At 39.6% G+C, this 17,598-nt stretch overlaps 1 protein-coding gene across 1 annotated transcript; it reads left to right on the plus strand.

The window, feature by feature from the left end:
• Positions 1-2,207: 2,207 nt before the first annotated feature.
• SLITRK4 (SLIT and NTRK like family member 4) lies at positions 2,208-5,140 on the plus strand. Its single transcript, XM_042825226.1, has one exon. The coding sequence runs from the start codon at positions 2,223-2,225 to the stop codon at positions 4,734-4,736; it is 2,514 nt and encodes an 837-aa protein (XP_042681160.1). The 5' UTR covers positions 2,208-2,222; the 3' UTR covers positions 4,737-5,140.
• Positions 5,141-17,598: the final 12,458 nt, after the last annotated feature.

The following is a 17,598-nucleotide window of genomic DNA, read 5'->3' on the forward strand; positions in this document are numbered from 1 at the left end:
AGCTCGCCGCGGAGCGCCGCCGGGAGCGTTGCCGGGGGCGGGCGGCAGCCCCGCTGGGCGTGAGTGCGGGCGGGGACGGGGCCACGGAGGGGTTGTGTTTGTGTCGGCGTTCTAAATGGCTCTGAATTATTCCGAACGTCTTGTTATTACTACTGTTATTTTAAAGGGGGGGAGAAGGGACAAAGCCGAGGCGGCAGTGCTTCCTGCCGGACCCTGTCCGCTCGCCTCTTCTTGGAGCCCCGGGCCAGCGGCTCCGCGCAGCGCTGCCCGCTTCCCTTTCCTTCCGGCGGAGGGTCTGCGGCCGGGATAACCGCTTAACCGCTGGAGGTGGAGATGGACTGGGGGAACGGGATCTGTGCCGTGTGAATGCGCTGCGGGCTGGACTTTGCAAAGGTGCGGGGAAAGGGTGGAGGAAGCGCGGCTGTACCTTGTTGCGAAGGGTTGGAAGGGACGAGGGCTGCATCGCCGCGCTGTGCCCGTTCCAAGCCGGAGTGTGCGCGGTGCATGAGCGCCCGGGTCTCTCCTGTGTTCCCCCGCCGGGAGGCAGAGGGCGACGGGGCTCCCGCGATAGAGGGGAGCCGGCAGTAGCCGAGACGGCTCCGGCCATCGTGTTGCGGCAAAACATTGCGGTAGTGCCTGCACTCCTGGCCGGGCTCGCGACCCGTCGGCAGCGTCGTTCAAGTGCACCCGCTCGGCACCGGCCGGGCCCCAGGGCAGAGGAAGAGGAGGGGATCGGAGCGTGGGCGAGGCAGGCATACGAAGGAGAGGATGGAGCGGAGGGGTGCGGACGTGGGGCTGCCCCCGGGCATGGAGCCGCCCCGGGGCCGGGAGCCTGCGGGAATTAACAGCAGCTGCTCCGCGCCCTCTGTTCCCTGTGGTTCCTCTCCGGGGCCTCCTTGACCCCTTCAGCCGTCTCTTTCTCTCTCCCTTCCTTGCTCCTTAATTTTCCCCCTTCCTCTTGTCCTTTTTTTCTTCCCTTCCTTGCTCCCTTGTCCCTCCTCTGCCCTCCCCTCCAGGTTCCTCAGCGCATCCTCTCCTCCCTGTGGCTCCGATTTCCCTTCCTCCCGCTGACTCCTGCTTTCTCCACTTCCATCCTGGCTCCCTCCTTTCAACTCGGTAGCTTCCTACAACGGGAAGTGAGAGGGACAACAAGTTGGGCAGTGGGGAAGGTGGGGGGGGCAATGCATCGATTATTGACTGATTTGTTAAAGGGACTGGGGGGAACTAGCTTCTGAAATGCTCTGGCTCTAGTTCTGTGTGGAAAAATGGCAGCTCAGCTGGATGGGCTGTATGTGAAGGCTTCTTGAAAGCCACCTCTGTATCAGTGCAGGATGAGAGCAAATTACATAACGTTTTGCACGAAAAAAAAAAAAAGAAAAAAGTTCTTCTCAGGTTTCAGTAGTGTCATACTGGTGAACTGCGACTTACACCCTCCGAATCGGGGTATTGTTATTTCGGGGGATGGGGCTGAACGCCTTTGCATGCTTCTTCCATATCTGTGTGCTTCCATTGGTCTCCCACGGCTGATCTTCTCATTTTCTGAATAGTTCATTGTATTTCTGTGATCAATTTCCTACTTATCTATTCAAACGAGGTATGCTGAGCAACAGAAGCACGATGTGTGCATGCCTATGTATCCTTTGCGTGAATTTCACTATTGTAGTGATGATAGTTTGTATGGGTCGATGCTATAGATACCTACACTAAGTACTGGCATTGCTTTCTGTGCCTGCATCTTCATCTTTTCTATATTATGCTTTCCCAACTCAGATACTTGGGTGCGCGTAACGTCAGTGTTTGTGTTTAATATCCCTGAAATGCATGGCAATGTATGAGCAGTGCAGGATTGGCGAGAGTATATATGCATAAAATTGGAATCTCCTTTGGTTATTTCACTTTGTTAGTTATGCATGTTTGTCATGTAGGGCAGATAGGAATATTTGACAGACCTTACAGTTATCTGTGTTTATCTACAGCAATTTACATTCTGTATTTGAAATTCTAGCTCTCGTGTGTTTGATTGTTGAAATCTTTCATGTTGTTCTAAATTCAGTGCTTGTAGTTTATCTATAATCCTTGGCAGGTACAGTAGCTCGGTGGAATACCGATGACTTTTTGGAACAATGACAACTGAAAAACGTTTTCTCTTTTCTTTCCTTCTTTCTTCTTTAGATACTTTGTCTTTGTTCAGGAGCCTAAGGTTGCTTGCTGATCACAAGAAGATGTTTCTGTGGCTCTTTCTGGTTCTGTCATCTCCAGTTTCTTCTACAACTGCAGATGCTGATATATCTGTGGAAATTTGCAATGTTTGCTCCTGTGTGTCAGTTGAGAATGTACTCTATGTCAACTGTGAGAAGGTTGCAGTCTACAGACCAAATCAGCTTAAGCCACCATGGTCTAATTTTTACCACCTCAACTTTCAAAACAACTTGCTAATTATTCTATATCCAAATACCTTTCTTAACTTTACACACGCAGTATCCCTGCAGTTGGGTAATAATAAGCTGCAGAACATTGAGGGAGGGGCCTTTCTGGGTCTTAGTGCATTAAAACAGTTGCACTTGAACAACAATGAATTAAAGATTCTCCGAGCTGACACTTTCCTGGGCATAGAGAACTTGGAGTATCTCCAAGCTGACTACAATTTAATCAAGTTTATTGAACGGGGAGCCTTCAATAAGCTTCACAAGCTGAAAGTCCTGATCCTTAATGACAATCTGATTTCATTCCTTCCTGATAATATTTTTCGATTTGCTTCTCTCACCCATCTGGACATACGAGGGAATCGAATACAGAAGCTTCCATACATTGGAGTTCTGGAACACATTGGGCGAATTGTCGAATTGCAGCTGGAAGACAACCCCTGGAATTGTACTTGTGATTTGTTGCCTTTGAAAGCATGGCTGGAGAACATGCCCTATAATATCTATATTGGAGAAGCTATCTGTGAAACACCCAGTGACTTGTATGGAAGGCTGCTGAAAGAAACCAATAAGCAAGAGCTGTGCTCTATGGGGACAGGGAGTGATTTTGATGTACGCATTCTCCCTCCCTCTCAGCTGGAGCCTGGTTACAGCACTCCAAATGGTCACACCACTCAAACATCAGTGCACAGATTAGTCACAAAGCCACCGAAGACTACAAATCCTTCGAAGATCTCGGGGATAGTAGCAGGCAAAGCACTGTCTAATCGCAACCTCAGTCAAATTATATCCTATCAGACCAGGGTGCCTCCTTTAAGTCCTTGCCCGGTTCCCTGCGTTTGCAAAACACATCCTTCTGACTTGGGATTAAGTGTAAATTGTCAAGAAAGAAATATAGAGTCAATGGCTGAACTCCTACCAAAACCATTAAATGCCAAGAAATTGCATGTAAATGGCAATTATATTAGGGATGTGGACACTATGGATTTCGTTGAATTTGAGGGGCTGGATTTACTCCATTTAGGCAGCAATCGGATTTCCGCCATCAGAGGAGAAGTTTTCCGCAACCTTACAAATTTACGGAGATTGTATCTCAATGGCAATCAGATAGAGCGCCTGAGCCCAGAAATGTTTGCTGGCCTCCACAACCTGCAATATCTATATTTGGAATACAATGTTATCAAAGAAATCTTAGCAGGCACCTTTGACTTGATGCCAAACTTGCAGTTGCTCTACCTGAACAACAACCTTCTGCGAAGCTTGCCAGCATACATTTTTGCTGGGGCACCACTTGCCAGGCTGAATCTGAGGAACAATCATTTCATGTATTTACCTGTAAGTGGCGTTCTTGATCAGCTGAAATCCCTTACGCAAATTGATTTGGAAGGTAATCCATGGGACTGCACTTGTGATTTAGTTGCTTTGAAACTGTGGCTTGAAAAATTAAACGAAGGTATTGTGGTGAAGGAATTAAAGTGTGAAACGCCTGTACAGTTTGCTAACATTGAACTTAAGTCTCTGAAAAATGAGATCCTCTGTCCTAAACTTTTAAACAAGCCATCTGCTCTGTTCACTAGTCCTGTGCCCGCTGTCTCTTTTACAACACCACTGGGACCGGTCAGGAGTCATCCTGGTGGCCCAGTTCCTTTGTCCATCCTAATCTTAAGCATATTAGTTGTGCTTATTTTAACAGTGTTTGTTGCTTTTTGTCTTCTTGTTTTTGTGCTTCGGCGCAACAAGAAACCAACTGTAAAGCATGAAGGGATTGGAAATCAAGAATGCAGTACTATGCAACTGCAGCTAAGAAAGCACGATCACAAGTCAAACAAAAAAGACGGATTAGGCGCAGAGGCCTTCATTCCTCAAACCATTGAGCAGATGAGCAAAAGTCATACCTGTGGCTTAAAGGAGTCTGAAACGGGCTTCACGTTTGCTGATCCACCAGGGCAAAAAGTCATTCTGAGAAATATGAATGACAAAGAGAAAGATTTATTGCATGTGGATTCCAGAAAAAGACTTAGCACAATCGATGAACTGGATGAGTTATTCCCTGGGAGGGATTCCAATGTATTTATTCAAAATTTTCTCGAAAGTAAAAAAGAGTACAACAGCATAGGGGTGAGTGGCTTTGAAATACGTTACCCAGAGAAACAGCAAGACAAAAAAAACAAGAAATCTCTAATAGGTGGTAATCATAGTAAAATTGTAGTAGAACAAAGGAAAAGTGAATATTTTGAACTAAAAGCTAAACTTCAAGGTTCACCTGACTACCTACAAGTCCTTGAAGAACAAACAGCTTTGAATAAAATATAGGTCATGCAATCTAATTGCCTACAGAGGACATTTATTTAATGATGAAAGTGCCTTTTGTTGACTTCTAACTTCCAAATACTATATTATATCGGTAGGCATAGAGGCAGGTGTATCCGAGGGTGTCTGATTAACTGTAGCTGCATATGATTTGTCAATTAGAGGAGAATTTCCTTAGTAGATTTTACTACATAAAGCTCATGCCCTGTGGAATCCTGTAGGGATACTGCAAACTCTATTGCCAAAGGGATGCTTTATACACGTTACACAGAATTTAACCTCAAGAGGCATATATGTTTTGTACCTTAAACGCAAAACCATCGTCTCCTTGTGATTTGTTAGAGCAAACACAAGAAACTTGGTACTGGTGTTCATACCTCAGCTGGGTCCTTCATCCTGCACGTGGATTTAAGTTGGTGGAACTGGAGTAATCCTTTTGTGGTGTTGTAATGGCACTGTTTAAAGATTATTTGAAAAGTAACAAGCATGCAAAGAGAGAACATTCGATAGTATGTGTAAATTGGTTACATTTATGGCCTGCATCTTGAAACCACTGGAATTATAATGTTAAATTGTGCAAATATTTGTTTAAAATATACCATGAATTACATACCTGTGAAATAAATTTGACCACTTGAAGCATACATGTCTATACATAACATTAAAAAAAAAAAAAAAAGAAAAAAGGAAAGAAAACAGTTCAACTTGACTTCTGCGATATTTGTGGCATCTGAAGAAAATATTTGCTGTTTATGCAGAACCTGTTGTAAGACTCATCTCCAATTAAACCTAGAGTTCCTTCTCAGTTATGTGAAAAACTTGCAACCCTAACAGGTTGTCCGAAATTGTCAAAATGCTTACTGTGTGAGCGTAGCAGAAATTATTTTTGTAACATAATTCATATTTATGAAATACTTTGTATACTAAATAGGAAAATATGTACTCCTTAATATGTATTTAATATGCCTGACTTGTTTTCCTGATCGCAATGCATTAATCATTCGATATAAATAAAAGCAGAACAATATACCAAACTGAAACCGGGGGATGTAATGTATAGAGTAATCCAGAATTAAGTGATCAGGTATCATAATAATAAAATTGTTCTGTACTATTCTTGTGAAATTAGCATATTATCTTATTTCAGATTTGGTACCAATGGTACATTTTGAAATAGATTCATTAGTTTCTTAGTATTGTGTCTCAGGCAATTATTTTGCCACCGGTTGTCTTGCTTTTCAGGGTTTTACAGCTTAATCTGAGTAGTTTTCACTACATGTATTTACAGGAATTCATGATAAAGGTAATATTTCCATTGTATATGCATACGTTTTCTGTTCTTACCTGTCTGGCTTCTGTCAGTTGGGAAAAAAAAAAAAAAAAGATCAGAAGAGTAAACAATATAGCAAATCACTTCTATTTAAAAACACAGTGTAAAATAAATATAGTGGTCTAAGCTCAGAGTATGTGTATCTCATATCCAGAGAGTAAAACTTGCTTTTGTGAAAGCTGAATGTGAATAGCTAGGAAGAAAGAGTATTCAGGAGAATGGAAAATCCCCACTTATCTCACTAGTAGATGGTACCTTGAGATAAGAGTTGAGGTATATTGCTGAAGCATCGTACAGAAAATCTGCACTCTGAGATTAACAAAAGTTCCTTGACATGAACAGGAATTTTTCCATTCATTTCAAAGAGCTTTGGATTAGGCCCTCTATCTCCTTTGCTTCCAGAACTCTTTTTTTTTTTTTTTTCTTTTTAAATCCTTGTCCACATTTTATAATCAATACATAAATCAATCAAGATTACAAGAATGTAAATACTAATGTTTGTCATGAATGTGAAAGGAGCAAATATTACAGCAAGACCCAACAGTACCACTGTGGAAAAGGCTATGTCAGCTCTTTCTGTTAGAAACTGCTAATTTCAGGGCTTTATGACACTGCCGTAAAATTTTTATTCCGGAATGATACTTGGCAAACAGCCTGCAGTATATTTTTACAAAGATTCCAAAAAAATGAGAAAAAAAAAGAAGAAAAATTCCCATATGGCTTCTTTATTCCAGAGAAAGCAAAACAAAAAGGCATTCTACTTTCAGGCATTCGTTTCTGCTCTTGTAACTTAGAAAGAGGGTTATTTTATTATTTTATCCATGGTATGAAATATTTAAATGACTGCAGATAATAAAATGATAACAGATTAATGAATGGCTAGATTTCTTTCAAAAAGATGCTGCTGTCCATGCACAATAATTTACTTCTTTCAAGCTGTCACAGGGATTTTCAGGAGATACTATGCACATTGCACTTCTGGCGTAAAAAGTTCTTGGCCAGTAGCACAATACATGGCCAACACTTGAAGGAGAACATTTGAGCTCATTGCGTTGAGATTCTGTGGATCAAGGAGTTGGTAAAGACACATTGCCTTGAAAGACCATAATGGCTCCATTGGCAGGCTGAGGATAAAGGATCCTGGGACTGCTCTGCGCAGCGCTGGGCGCCTTGGAGGATGTGTCATTGTTCACAGGGATTTGGCAAAGCATGAGGCTTCTGACATGCTTCAGGGCATTGTCAGAGGTTGTAGTGTCCCATACTCTTTTGTTGAATCAGATGTCAAAAATATGAAAAGTAGCAAATTCACTAGTACTCTGAAATGATGTAAACCTGATACATTTACAGTGAGCATGGCCCTGAGTTAAAAGAGCACTTAATAAATTCCTAGGATAAATAAATTAAATTAATGTTTCCTCTCTCGTTCTCTCTCTCTCTCTCTCTTTTTTTTTTTTTTCCTACCTATGATCTTGTGTTCACTAAGGCAGGAAGAACTGAGCCATTTATGCTGTACCTTTACATTGGGTCAGATTTTCCTACCCTTTGAGGTCCCAATCTGGTAAAGCCTTTAAACAAATTAAATCATGTATGGAGTTGTTATTCTTGAGCTAATAATGTAGCACCTGCCCAAGAGTGGGGCTTGGTTAGGTGGAATTGTGTTGTTGACTTCTAAGAGAGCAGGTGCAGAAGTGTTGTGTATAATGCGTAGATCCCTGCTGTCTAACTAACTACAAGCTGGTGGTTGCTCTTCATCCTCAAGTTGTCCATTGACCATTCTGGGATTATGCAACTGAATGTGGGTTCACCAGCATAAAGATTGCACAATCTGGACCTTCCTGTTGAAATTCTCCCTGGTTGTTTTACATTTGTGGTGCAATACATAGGTATAATACTGTGAGTAAAGAATGCAGAAGTTGGCAAAACACAATTTCTGTGACACTGTTACTTTGAATGACAACTTCATTATCAGTTTATTTCCTCCATGTTTTCAAACAGTGTATGCGTCTGTACAGCAGTTTTAGTGTAACATCCATTCAAATCTACAGTGAGTCGTTCTGGGAAAGTGGCTCTTTGGATGTGGCTTAACAGATGTTTGTTATATTGGTTTGAGTGGCCATGATTGTAAAATGGCTGTTAAGACCCATAGACATAAACTAAATCTATGGTGGTGTTAACATAACCTGTTGTGTTCATTGTATTATAAAGAAGTTTACATTTTTAAACAAAATCAATAAAGTGTGATCATTTCCTTGAAAAAAAAATCGTGCAATTTTATCAGAAAGCAACTATTATGGTACAAGAGAGTGAGGCCATTTTGTGAGTTATATTTTGCATTTAGTGTTCACAATTGACAGCGATATAGAAATCTATATAATAACATCTTTTTAAAAATGATTTTTATTTGAAAAAAGCCATAATGACATCATAAATTATAAAAGGCATGGCCTCTTGAAATAATGTTAAGAAATGTGTCAGAATCAACAGAACCCATTCAGAACTTGATGGTAGTATAATGTCTATTATATCTTTTGCATGATTTGTATATTGATATTGTATGAAATGAGCACAGTGAGGGTTTTTTTTGTTGTTGTTTTTGTTTTGCTTTTGTTGTTGTTGGGTATTTTTGTTTGCTTGTTTTGTGGGATTTCTTTACTGGTTGCATCCAAAGAGTTGGGTAGGAAATATCAAAAGAATGTATTTATAATCACTCTATTTTCAAATAAAATAATAAAAAAAGAAACATATTGGTTTTATCCTGCTTCAGTCATTATTATCCTAGATTAGTAAATAATACCTTATAAAATCTAGTCCAATGTGAAACAGAAAACCGTAGGCTATGACTTTTGCTTGCTTTCCACAATGTCGAAACATCAGCCAGCATTTACGTAGAATTTTTATGAAATATTAATAAAATTGTTTGGTACCGAAGTGGTGTTTCTGAAACTAGACTTTGTTACATGCCTGTAATATTCTCTTTCAAAATATTTGTATATTGGAGAAAGAGAATCTACCATGTAGTTAAACATACACATTTTCTAACTACTTTGGATAGTTTGTGTTTTTTTTTTCCTATTGTCTTAATCAAATCCTGGTTGCTTTTGTAGTATGTATAGAACCTCAGAAAACAGCTGTTTGCTTTAGTAACATGAGCAGTATTTATTTTTTGTTTGGGTTCTGAGATCTTCAACACGGAAATGCTCAGAGAGACAATCTCATAATGCCTTGATTCTGCACCCTTCTCATTAACCATTTTGAATAAAAGGAAGAAAATTTATTTATCTTAAATTCTTTACCTATAAAAAAAAAAAACAAAAAAACAAAAACCAACTATCTGTATACTATTTAAATTGGCTAGGTTATTTTTTTTTTCAATAAAATCTGAAAAGCCATCTTCTGGCAGTTTAGCTTCCAAATTTTGATTTTATAGTAAAAATGTTTATCAAAGTCTGGTAAAAAACTTAGTGGGAGGGGAGAATATGTTTCTAATTACGCTTTACTCATCCTTATGTGTTCTGATTGGTGTTGTGTTGAAAACTAATAGTAGGAATGTTAATACTCAGGGAAAAGCTCCTCTCAGAAGTGCACTGTGTAAACATATATTAGTATGTTAGCATGACATATATTAGTATGTAAGCATGGAAATAGAAATCAGACTAATTCAGCAATCTTCAGTGGAATCAAATCAGCTTTACTCTGCTGAAGACTAAAGCGGAAATTTACCGTACTATGTGAGGAGCTGATCCTTATGGCAATGGAATAAAAAAAACAAACTGTACTGTTTTGTTGGTTTTTTTTTTACTTGAAAGAAAATGCAGTCTTACTTTTTAATCATGTGTGATAGAGCTGTTCTTAATTTCAAATAACAGTGGGACAGAATATAGAGTAAGTGCAGTTCCGTGCCCGTTTGATGTCAGAGGAACTCTATTGATTTAAGAGCTGTGGGCATTCTGTTGTTGTAGTATGGATACAAAACTATTAAAATATGCTATTTTAATACAAAGACTTGGAATACAGACTAGATGAAATAAATACACTATCTTAATAATGCAAGTTATCTACTAATACAAGTTATTCCCTAAGGTGGAATGCTCCCTGCTCCTCTCACTCAGTAAATAGAATCTACTTGGAAGTATCTGTACTTTACTTTTCATTTTATTCATGGTCATTGGTAATACTTGATGTAATTCTTTAATTTCCTGAAAACAGGACATTTTGAGCAGACTGTTATTTCTAAAATACCAATAATTAGTCCCAGACTGATGCTCTACTATATTGATTTTTCTTTGTCTTGCTTACAACAATTGTCTTACAACAATTGCAGAATTGTTGTAGTCTTTTCACACTAACTTGTTTCTTAAAACCACAAATAACAACCAGGACCAAAGAAACAGAACCTAACTGGTGCTTATGCTAAATTTTATGTATGTGTGTGTGTATGTGAGTGTATATATATGCATTTGTGTGCATGCACAAAGATTTTAAGTGTTTCTATGAGTCCTTTTGGGCTTTGTTTAATCAGCAACCAAAATGTAATCTTTGTATCTTTATCTTTAATCATAATAGCAATTTTGCGTATGTGCAATAACAAGTTGTTCTCAGTCTGTTTCCCTTACCTATAAGCATTTCATTTCTTGATCTAATTCAATGTCATTTCATAAAGTCATTAAATCGTAAAGGTTGGAAATGACCACTAAGATCATCTAGTCCAATTGTTGGCTCATCAGCACCATGCCCACATTTCCTAGACATGTGTGTCCTGTGACCAGCTGGGTTGTCCTTTCCATTCATGCTCAACTTCACCTTCCTCAGTCTTCTACAGCAAAATGTTTGTCTGAAGTCTTAAATAACTGTTTCCAAAGAGACAGAGAAATAGAATTTGTCAAAATGTTAAAAATAAAATAAAAATAAAATCAGCAACAATGAAAAAGCAAACTGTAGGAGTCTTTCCTGGATGTTTTCTGAGGCACATCAAATGATATGTGATCCAGAACATACAATCTTCAGAACATCAGGCGATACATGATCCAGAGAGGAATAGGCAATGGCTTAAGCTTCTGGTAGGGAGATTCTGAAGCTGGACAGTCATAGCTTTTCATGGCTGTAAGCTGTGCAGTGTCGAGGAGATGGGATTCAGTCAACTGAATCCTGGCAGTCGTTGTGAGTTAAATCTTGCAGACATCTGTGAGATCTGCAAGCCACCAAAGAAAGGTTTTGGTATTACCATTCACTGTCCTGCCTTGGATAGGTTACTCAGATTGAAATGGTGAGGCTTTTAAGTTAGCTATGGATATTTTTGTGTGTAAGGGATTGTTTTATAGGCAGTATAACTGTCCATGCCTGTTTGTTGAATTTATTTATTTTTCTTTTTTTTGAGACTTTCTTCATGAGATATATTGGTGCTTTTATCTGAATATGAGCCACTAAGCAGTAAGTACATCTCAAAGAACAGAGTCACAAAGGGTAGAGTGTTTTGACAGATTTTGAGTTCTTCACTGCAGGAAACTGCAGGAAACAATGTACCTTACAGCAGATTTCCTTGCTCCCCGGCAGGATTTTGGAGACTCTGTGAGCCTTTCTCAGTGAGACATTCTTCTCATCTGCACACCATAAATAAGATGCCAGATTACCAGTCTGGTGTATGTACTGCTTGTGTTTGTTTGTACCCAAAAATAACGCATGAGGAGAGGAGTGGGAGAAGAATCCATTTCTAATATATATTTTTTTTTTTCTGAAAAGGGAAATGGAATGAATTTAAATTTGTTTCACTGTTGAACAAAAAAAAAAAAACAACCCCAAACTATTTTAAAGAATGGTCAGCTGGGTAATGTCTGTATTTATATTTTAGTGAAAAGGATGGAAAGCCCATAGTTTGTGTCATATTTTTAGCATGCAGCTTTTCAACTTGTTCCACTGTTGGCTTTGTATATGCCTTAGGAGGCAAGGAACTCATGTGCAGCTCAGGGCACAATTTATCTGCTAAGATGCATCCTAACTGTCTTGCTGCCTTTTGTGTGGTAGAAACTAAATGCAGGGTTCTGAATGCTCCCCTGTTTGCTTCAATGGGTATTAGATCAGGACTGGTCTTAAGCTCCTGGCTTGCAGCCAGAGGTGCGTCTGCAATTTGGTGACATAAACAACAATACTGCGGACGTCACACAAAGAGTGATGCCTTTGGATGGAATTAGTACTGAAATAATTGGAGTTCCTATATTTTCTCTCTTTAATGCTGCTGTGTGGTTGCCCTGCTTTATCCTATGAAGATCCTTACTTTTGTGATCAGTTCAATGTATCAGTACATTTTCAAATGCAATTAGGAGATGGTGTCTAAATGTCCAGAAAAAAAACCTTTTGCCTTTAATTCCCATGGTTTTCTAAGATGTAAATAAAGAGAAGCTGCATCATGAGTATCCTACAGTTAAGATTTCTTTTTTTTTTTTAATTCAGAGCAGAAGATTTTTTCCTTAACTAAGTGGTTTTATCTTTTAAGTATATTTTGGACTGCAGCTGTTGGAGCTATGCCATGAACATGATTTTGTGATTTTGTTAAAAATAGTAATGTACACAGTCAGCAACTAGCAGAAATAATGACCAACAGGAACAGCAGTGTGACACATTCTCTGTGTGGCTTTGTCGAGTAATTTATACCCTTCACCACTTCAGCATGCAACAAAAGGATAACATATTTTAAAACGTGTTGGTAAGGATTTCCTTACATTTGTAATATGCTTTCAAAATAAAAGCAACATGCAAATGATGACTATTATGAACATACAATCCATTTCAAAAGGGGACTACCACTGCACTGTATATAGTACTCTATTGTTCAGGTTGAGAAATATAACTGAAAATGAATAAGCTGGATTTTCCTTTCTGTATACATTTCTCCTTCAGCGGTTGAATAGAGCTGTTTTCTCTATACAGAGCAATACAGCTCTCAACTATATGCAAGAAAACATAGAAGCTGAAAAAAGATAAGCAAATATATTCCCTCCAAAGAAAGTATTTGCTTTATATAAATAAAATCTTTTTTTTTTTAAACCCAATAATACGTGATTGAAACCTGTGGTAGTTCCAGCTTACGCTGGCCAGCTGTGGGGCTGAGGTGTTGAACTGGAGTCAGCTCCTACTTCTTTTATTCACACAGATATTTCCTTTGACATTAGGCATGCATGAGGTCAATGTTCCTCGAGTTGCTCAGGGCCACATGGGCTTGAATGAACCAATGTGTATCCGTATCTACTTATGCAGGTATTTATCAGAAGATGTACCCAGGAGCAACAGAAGCATGGAGATGAATTTTGCTGATGTGTCATCTTCGGTACCCCCTGCAGCAGACTTCTGTTGCATGGCCCACCATATCCAAGGCCCGGGCAAGGAACAATAAAGAGAATGTCCAGCCAAATGATCTTAGCTCAGTAAATCCATTGTATTGACATTGCAGGGAAGTAAAGTAAGCAGGACTAGAAGACATGAAGTGTGGGACCAGTCTAGAAAAGCTTTTTTGTTCATATGACGTGTTCTCTACAGTACAGCTAGAGCAGATCCTTTGTCTAATTTCTGTGTGTGTATCTTTTTTCCTCTGTGTAAACAGCATGCAGTGAAACTTGCATTAATGATGCTTAATGACTCTCTAAAGTACCAACCATAATACATGTGCATGTGCAAAATTATCATTTCCATGCGTTGTTGGTAATTATTACTGACAGTGGACTGGGACAACCATTTTTTATCCCAAAGTCGATTGTGGTGGCCAGACCAATTCTCTTGCCTGATAATGGCTTATATTTCAGAACATGAATGAATGATTCTCAAAATGCTCTGTTTTTCATCAACAAAGAAAGGTTTTCTCCTGTTTTAATCTTATTCCTCTGTGCAGCAGAAATTCCTTTAGTCCATTTCCAATCCATAAAGAACAATGAAAAATCCTCTACTGGAAAACACCGATTTGTGTAGTGCACTGAAGATGGCACTGTAGTAACAACTTCACACTGTGAATGATAAGGTATACTTATGTTTGCTGCTGAGAATTTGTGATTTTTTATTTATTTAGCTCAGCTAACATAAAGCCAAAGGTCAGATTAATGGAGCATCACCTGACATTGTTGTAATTAAGGCTGGAGAAGTGTTTCCTTTACTTGGATTTATCTGCAAGGAGATTCTGACCCAGCCCATGCTGGGGGAGTAGTTTATAATTCTCTGCGTAGAAAGCTTCTTTAATTACAAAGAAACTGGAAATGTAACAAAGAAGATCCTAGCTGTTAGGTTGTCACTTTTACACATCTGTAAACCTTGGGGGCTGTGTTAAGTCAACAGATCCCTAAAGACATGGCAGACCCCAAGGCAGGGCCTCAAGCGTATTGGTTTCATTATGTAAACCTTCAAAAAATCAGTTTCTTGTAGAGTTTGGAGGGTTTTATTCATGTGAAACAGCATCTTCAAGTTAAATATATAAACAAGCACATACATACAAAGAGTGGTAGCGATAGGTAAGAGTCACAATTTGGTTATTGACGATTTGTAGTAAAAGTAAAATCAAACAGATTTAAGCTGACAGTTCTATAAATTTACAGTAATCTCTTTATCCATTTCTTTATCCACCCCTATTAAATCTTTCATCAGGCCAGGTGGGAGTTTTGGTTTGTTTTGAAGTGTGTAAGTAATTGGCCCCCTGTGCAGCAATTATTTCCTCACCGCTATGTCCATCATTCGTACCTAAATGATTCTGAAGGGGATCAAAAATGGAAACTTTTTTCTTAGGATTTCAAGCTTTTTTCTTAGGATTTCAAGCTAGTGGGACTATTCGTGTGAACTACCACCACAGGGCTTCATTTATTTACGTATTCATTCATTTATTCACTTGTTTATTTATTTAGTATTGAGGGATTTATTTATTTATTTATTTATTTATTTATTTATTTTTGCTTATTTAGTGTTGAAAAAATGCAGGGTCCAAAAGTTTCCATGATAGACAGCAGTTCCTCCAAATGACCTAATAATCTCTATCAGCAAGTTTAAAGTTCAAAGCCTTCAGAATATAGTGATTAGGCGCTGGGCTGCAGGAAGAGAAATGACTCTCTGATTGGTGTTTGACTTTTTTGTCTGTATCAGGAATGATAAAAAGCCAGCCAGATGCTGCATGTTTTCCTAAAGACACAAATGTGCACAAATCTCAGGTGGTCACATCTGGTTAAAAGTCCTGGCTCCTGAGCATCCCTTTCTGTGGCAGTGTGCTTGTTCATCCTCCCTGCTGGGATTTTTTGTTGTTGTTTTTTCTCCTTTTAGAAGCCCCAGCCTTAGCCCAAGTGTAGTGGGAGGGAGAGAAAGCAACACTTTGCTTTGCTTGGCACAGGCTCTTCTGATCGATTAACAACTGTTGTTTGCTTCCTCAGACATCCTTAGCTCATGTTCCTCAGTGGGAAGGATGACAGTCACATGGGGGCATGGGGAGAAGTGTTATGTGAGGCATTTCTAGTGGAGGCAGAAAGAAATAGGCACATAAACGTGTGGCTGTGAAAGCGATTCTGGCTGTGTTGCATGCTGGCACTAAAGTGGAAACCAGTGTGGGGACCATCTTTAGGCCCTGGATGAAAGCTGAGCTGCTAAACCCCGGCTCTGCAGCATCGCCCAAGGAGAGGGCCCAGGAGTTCAGCAGCAAGCAAGAGCTTTTGGGTTAGGGCTTGCAGTCTTTCTTCTCTCACACAATAGGCGTTTTGGAAGCCCTTTGTGTGCAGTTCTTCAAAGATTTGGGAGTTAAATAACTAAATATGTTTAGGGCCTTGATCTTGGAATAAATCTGGTAGTAACTCTTTAATTATCTCAGCAGGGTGCTCTTTTCTGCACACAGCATTCCCCAGCTGCTTTCACTCTGAACCTTGCTTATGTTTGCCTTCTTTGCCTGCCCAGTTCTTCTGACAAGAAAACTGCAGTTCCCTCTACAGAGAAGGATGGAACACTGGTTTTTGCTCAGGTTTGAATGACAACCAGCAGTTAATCATCTCTGTTTGTGCCAGCATCCTTCTACCACAGCCTCCAGCTACATTAAAACAACGTGGGATGATAGAGTCACAAATGAAGCAAGTAGCTCATGGTAAGCTAAAGGCATATTTGAGAGACACTGAGGGACGAACTGAAGCAGTTTGTTTTGAAGGTCCAGAGATGGATTTTTTGTTAGAGGTGACTTTGGGATCATAGGATTGCTTAGGTGCTTGTGAAGCACTTAGTAAGCAAATCAATGAATTATGTGAAACAGGCTGAGCTGATACAAAAATGTGCACTCTAACTTACATACTCAGGTAAACTTTCAGAGATCTCTGTGATGCATTGGGCATTAATAGTTAATGTATCACATATTAAATATTTCATTCTGTATAGTTCTTTAATGGAAAGGTGATGGATTGTGTTGTCTACAAGAATCCATTTATAAAGATCTGGTTTATTTCTCCTTTTGAGAAATATTTATATCCAATTTGCAGGAGGTAAAATGTATTACAAAGAGATTGGTTGTGCAGATGTGTTGTCTTGCTTCAGTTTAGAAGAAAAGTCAGTATCAGCAAGCAGTGTCTGTATGGCAAAAAGGCAGTCATGAAACTGTAGTGAAACTGCCACCTCCACCTTCATCATCTCCATGATCACTTTTGAGTTTGAACCATTGCTTCTACCTCTCATGGCTGATGAAGCAGTGATTACATGAGGACTTGCATTAGCATAGGCTGTAGTGCGAGGAAGATACAGAAACTACACAGCATCCTTGTATTTGTGCTGAGCAGTGCAGCCATTTCTCCGCACCTTTGGGACTTAAGGCCTTTGCTACTATAGTGCTTGTGTCATTGGGACTGGAGCCAGTGAAGCAGACCAAGACAGAAGACAGGAGAGATGAAACATTATCAGAAAGTGGTGTTTTGCAATCTTTCTGTTTTTTGTGTAGTGGTCACTTGAAACCCCCCTGACACATTCTCTCCTGTTTTTGTTATCTCATGTGGCCACCACCTCACCTCACTTTGTCCCATGCACAAATCCTGGTATAAATTGAAAGCCACTCTCCCTTAGTTTGTTTCTCAAGCCTCTCACTATGTGACAGACCATGAACACCTTCCTTTTCCTCTCCAGTAGTTTATGCTCTGGATCCAACAGAGAGCTTTCTTAGGTCTTTAATAGCAAGCTTAAGGTTAAGCATTTGTTTAAGCACGTTGCTGAACTGCATTTTGCTGAATCTCAGCAAAAAGAAAACAGATGGGCTAATTTACCCTGATGTTGTTCTGCGAGCCTTCAGGAGAGCTGTAAGAGTAGCAGTATTGAAAGGTGTGCTCCAAAGCAAGTGAGAAGCAGTTAAGCAATTCCAGGCCAGGAGGTGGCTTTGAGTTCCCTAGCAGGCTGGAGATTTGGTGATCATACTTGCCCTTATTGCTCCCATTCCAAGGAAGAATACCACCCTCTGTGCAAAGATGTGTCATCCAACCTGTGAAGCTCACTTGCATCTACAAGATCAGAGTCAAGGAATAGCAGTCTTCACTGTTTGTCACCAAAAAATGGCTGTGG

Source organism: Centrocercus urophasianus, unplaced genomic scaffold (genome assembly GCF_019232065.1).
Source record: "Centrocercus urophasianus isolate 14NV4802_14NV808 unplaced genomic scaffold, USGS_Curo_1.0 seq_24, whole genome shotgun sequence".
Classification (NCBI taxonomy): Eukaryota; Metazoa; Chordata; class Aves; order Galliformes; family Phasianidae; genus Centrocercus; species Centrocercus urophasianus.

Coding starts and splice junctions, on each gene's coding strand:
- SLITRK4 (XM_042825226.1), top strand. CDS start 2,223: ATGTTTCTGTGGCTCTTTCTGGTTCTGTCATCTCCAGTTTCTTCTACA.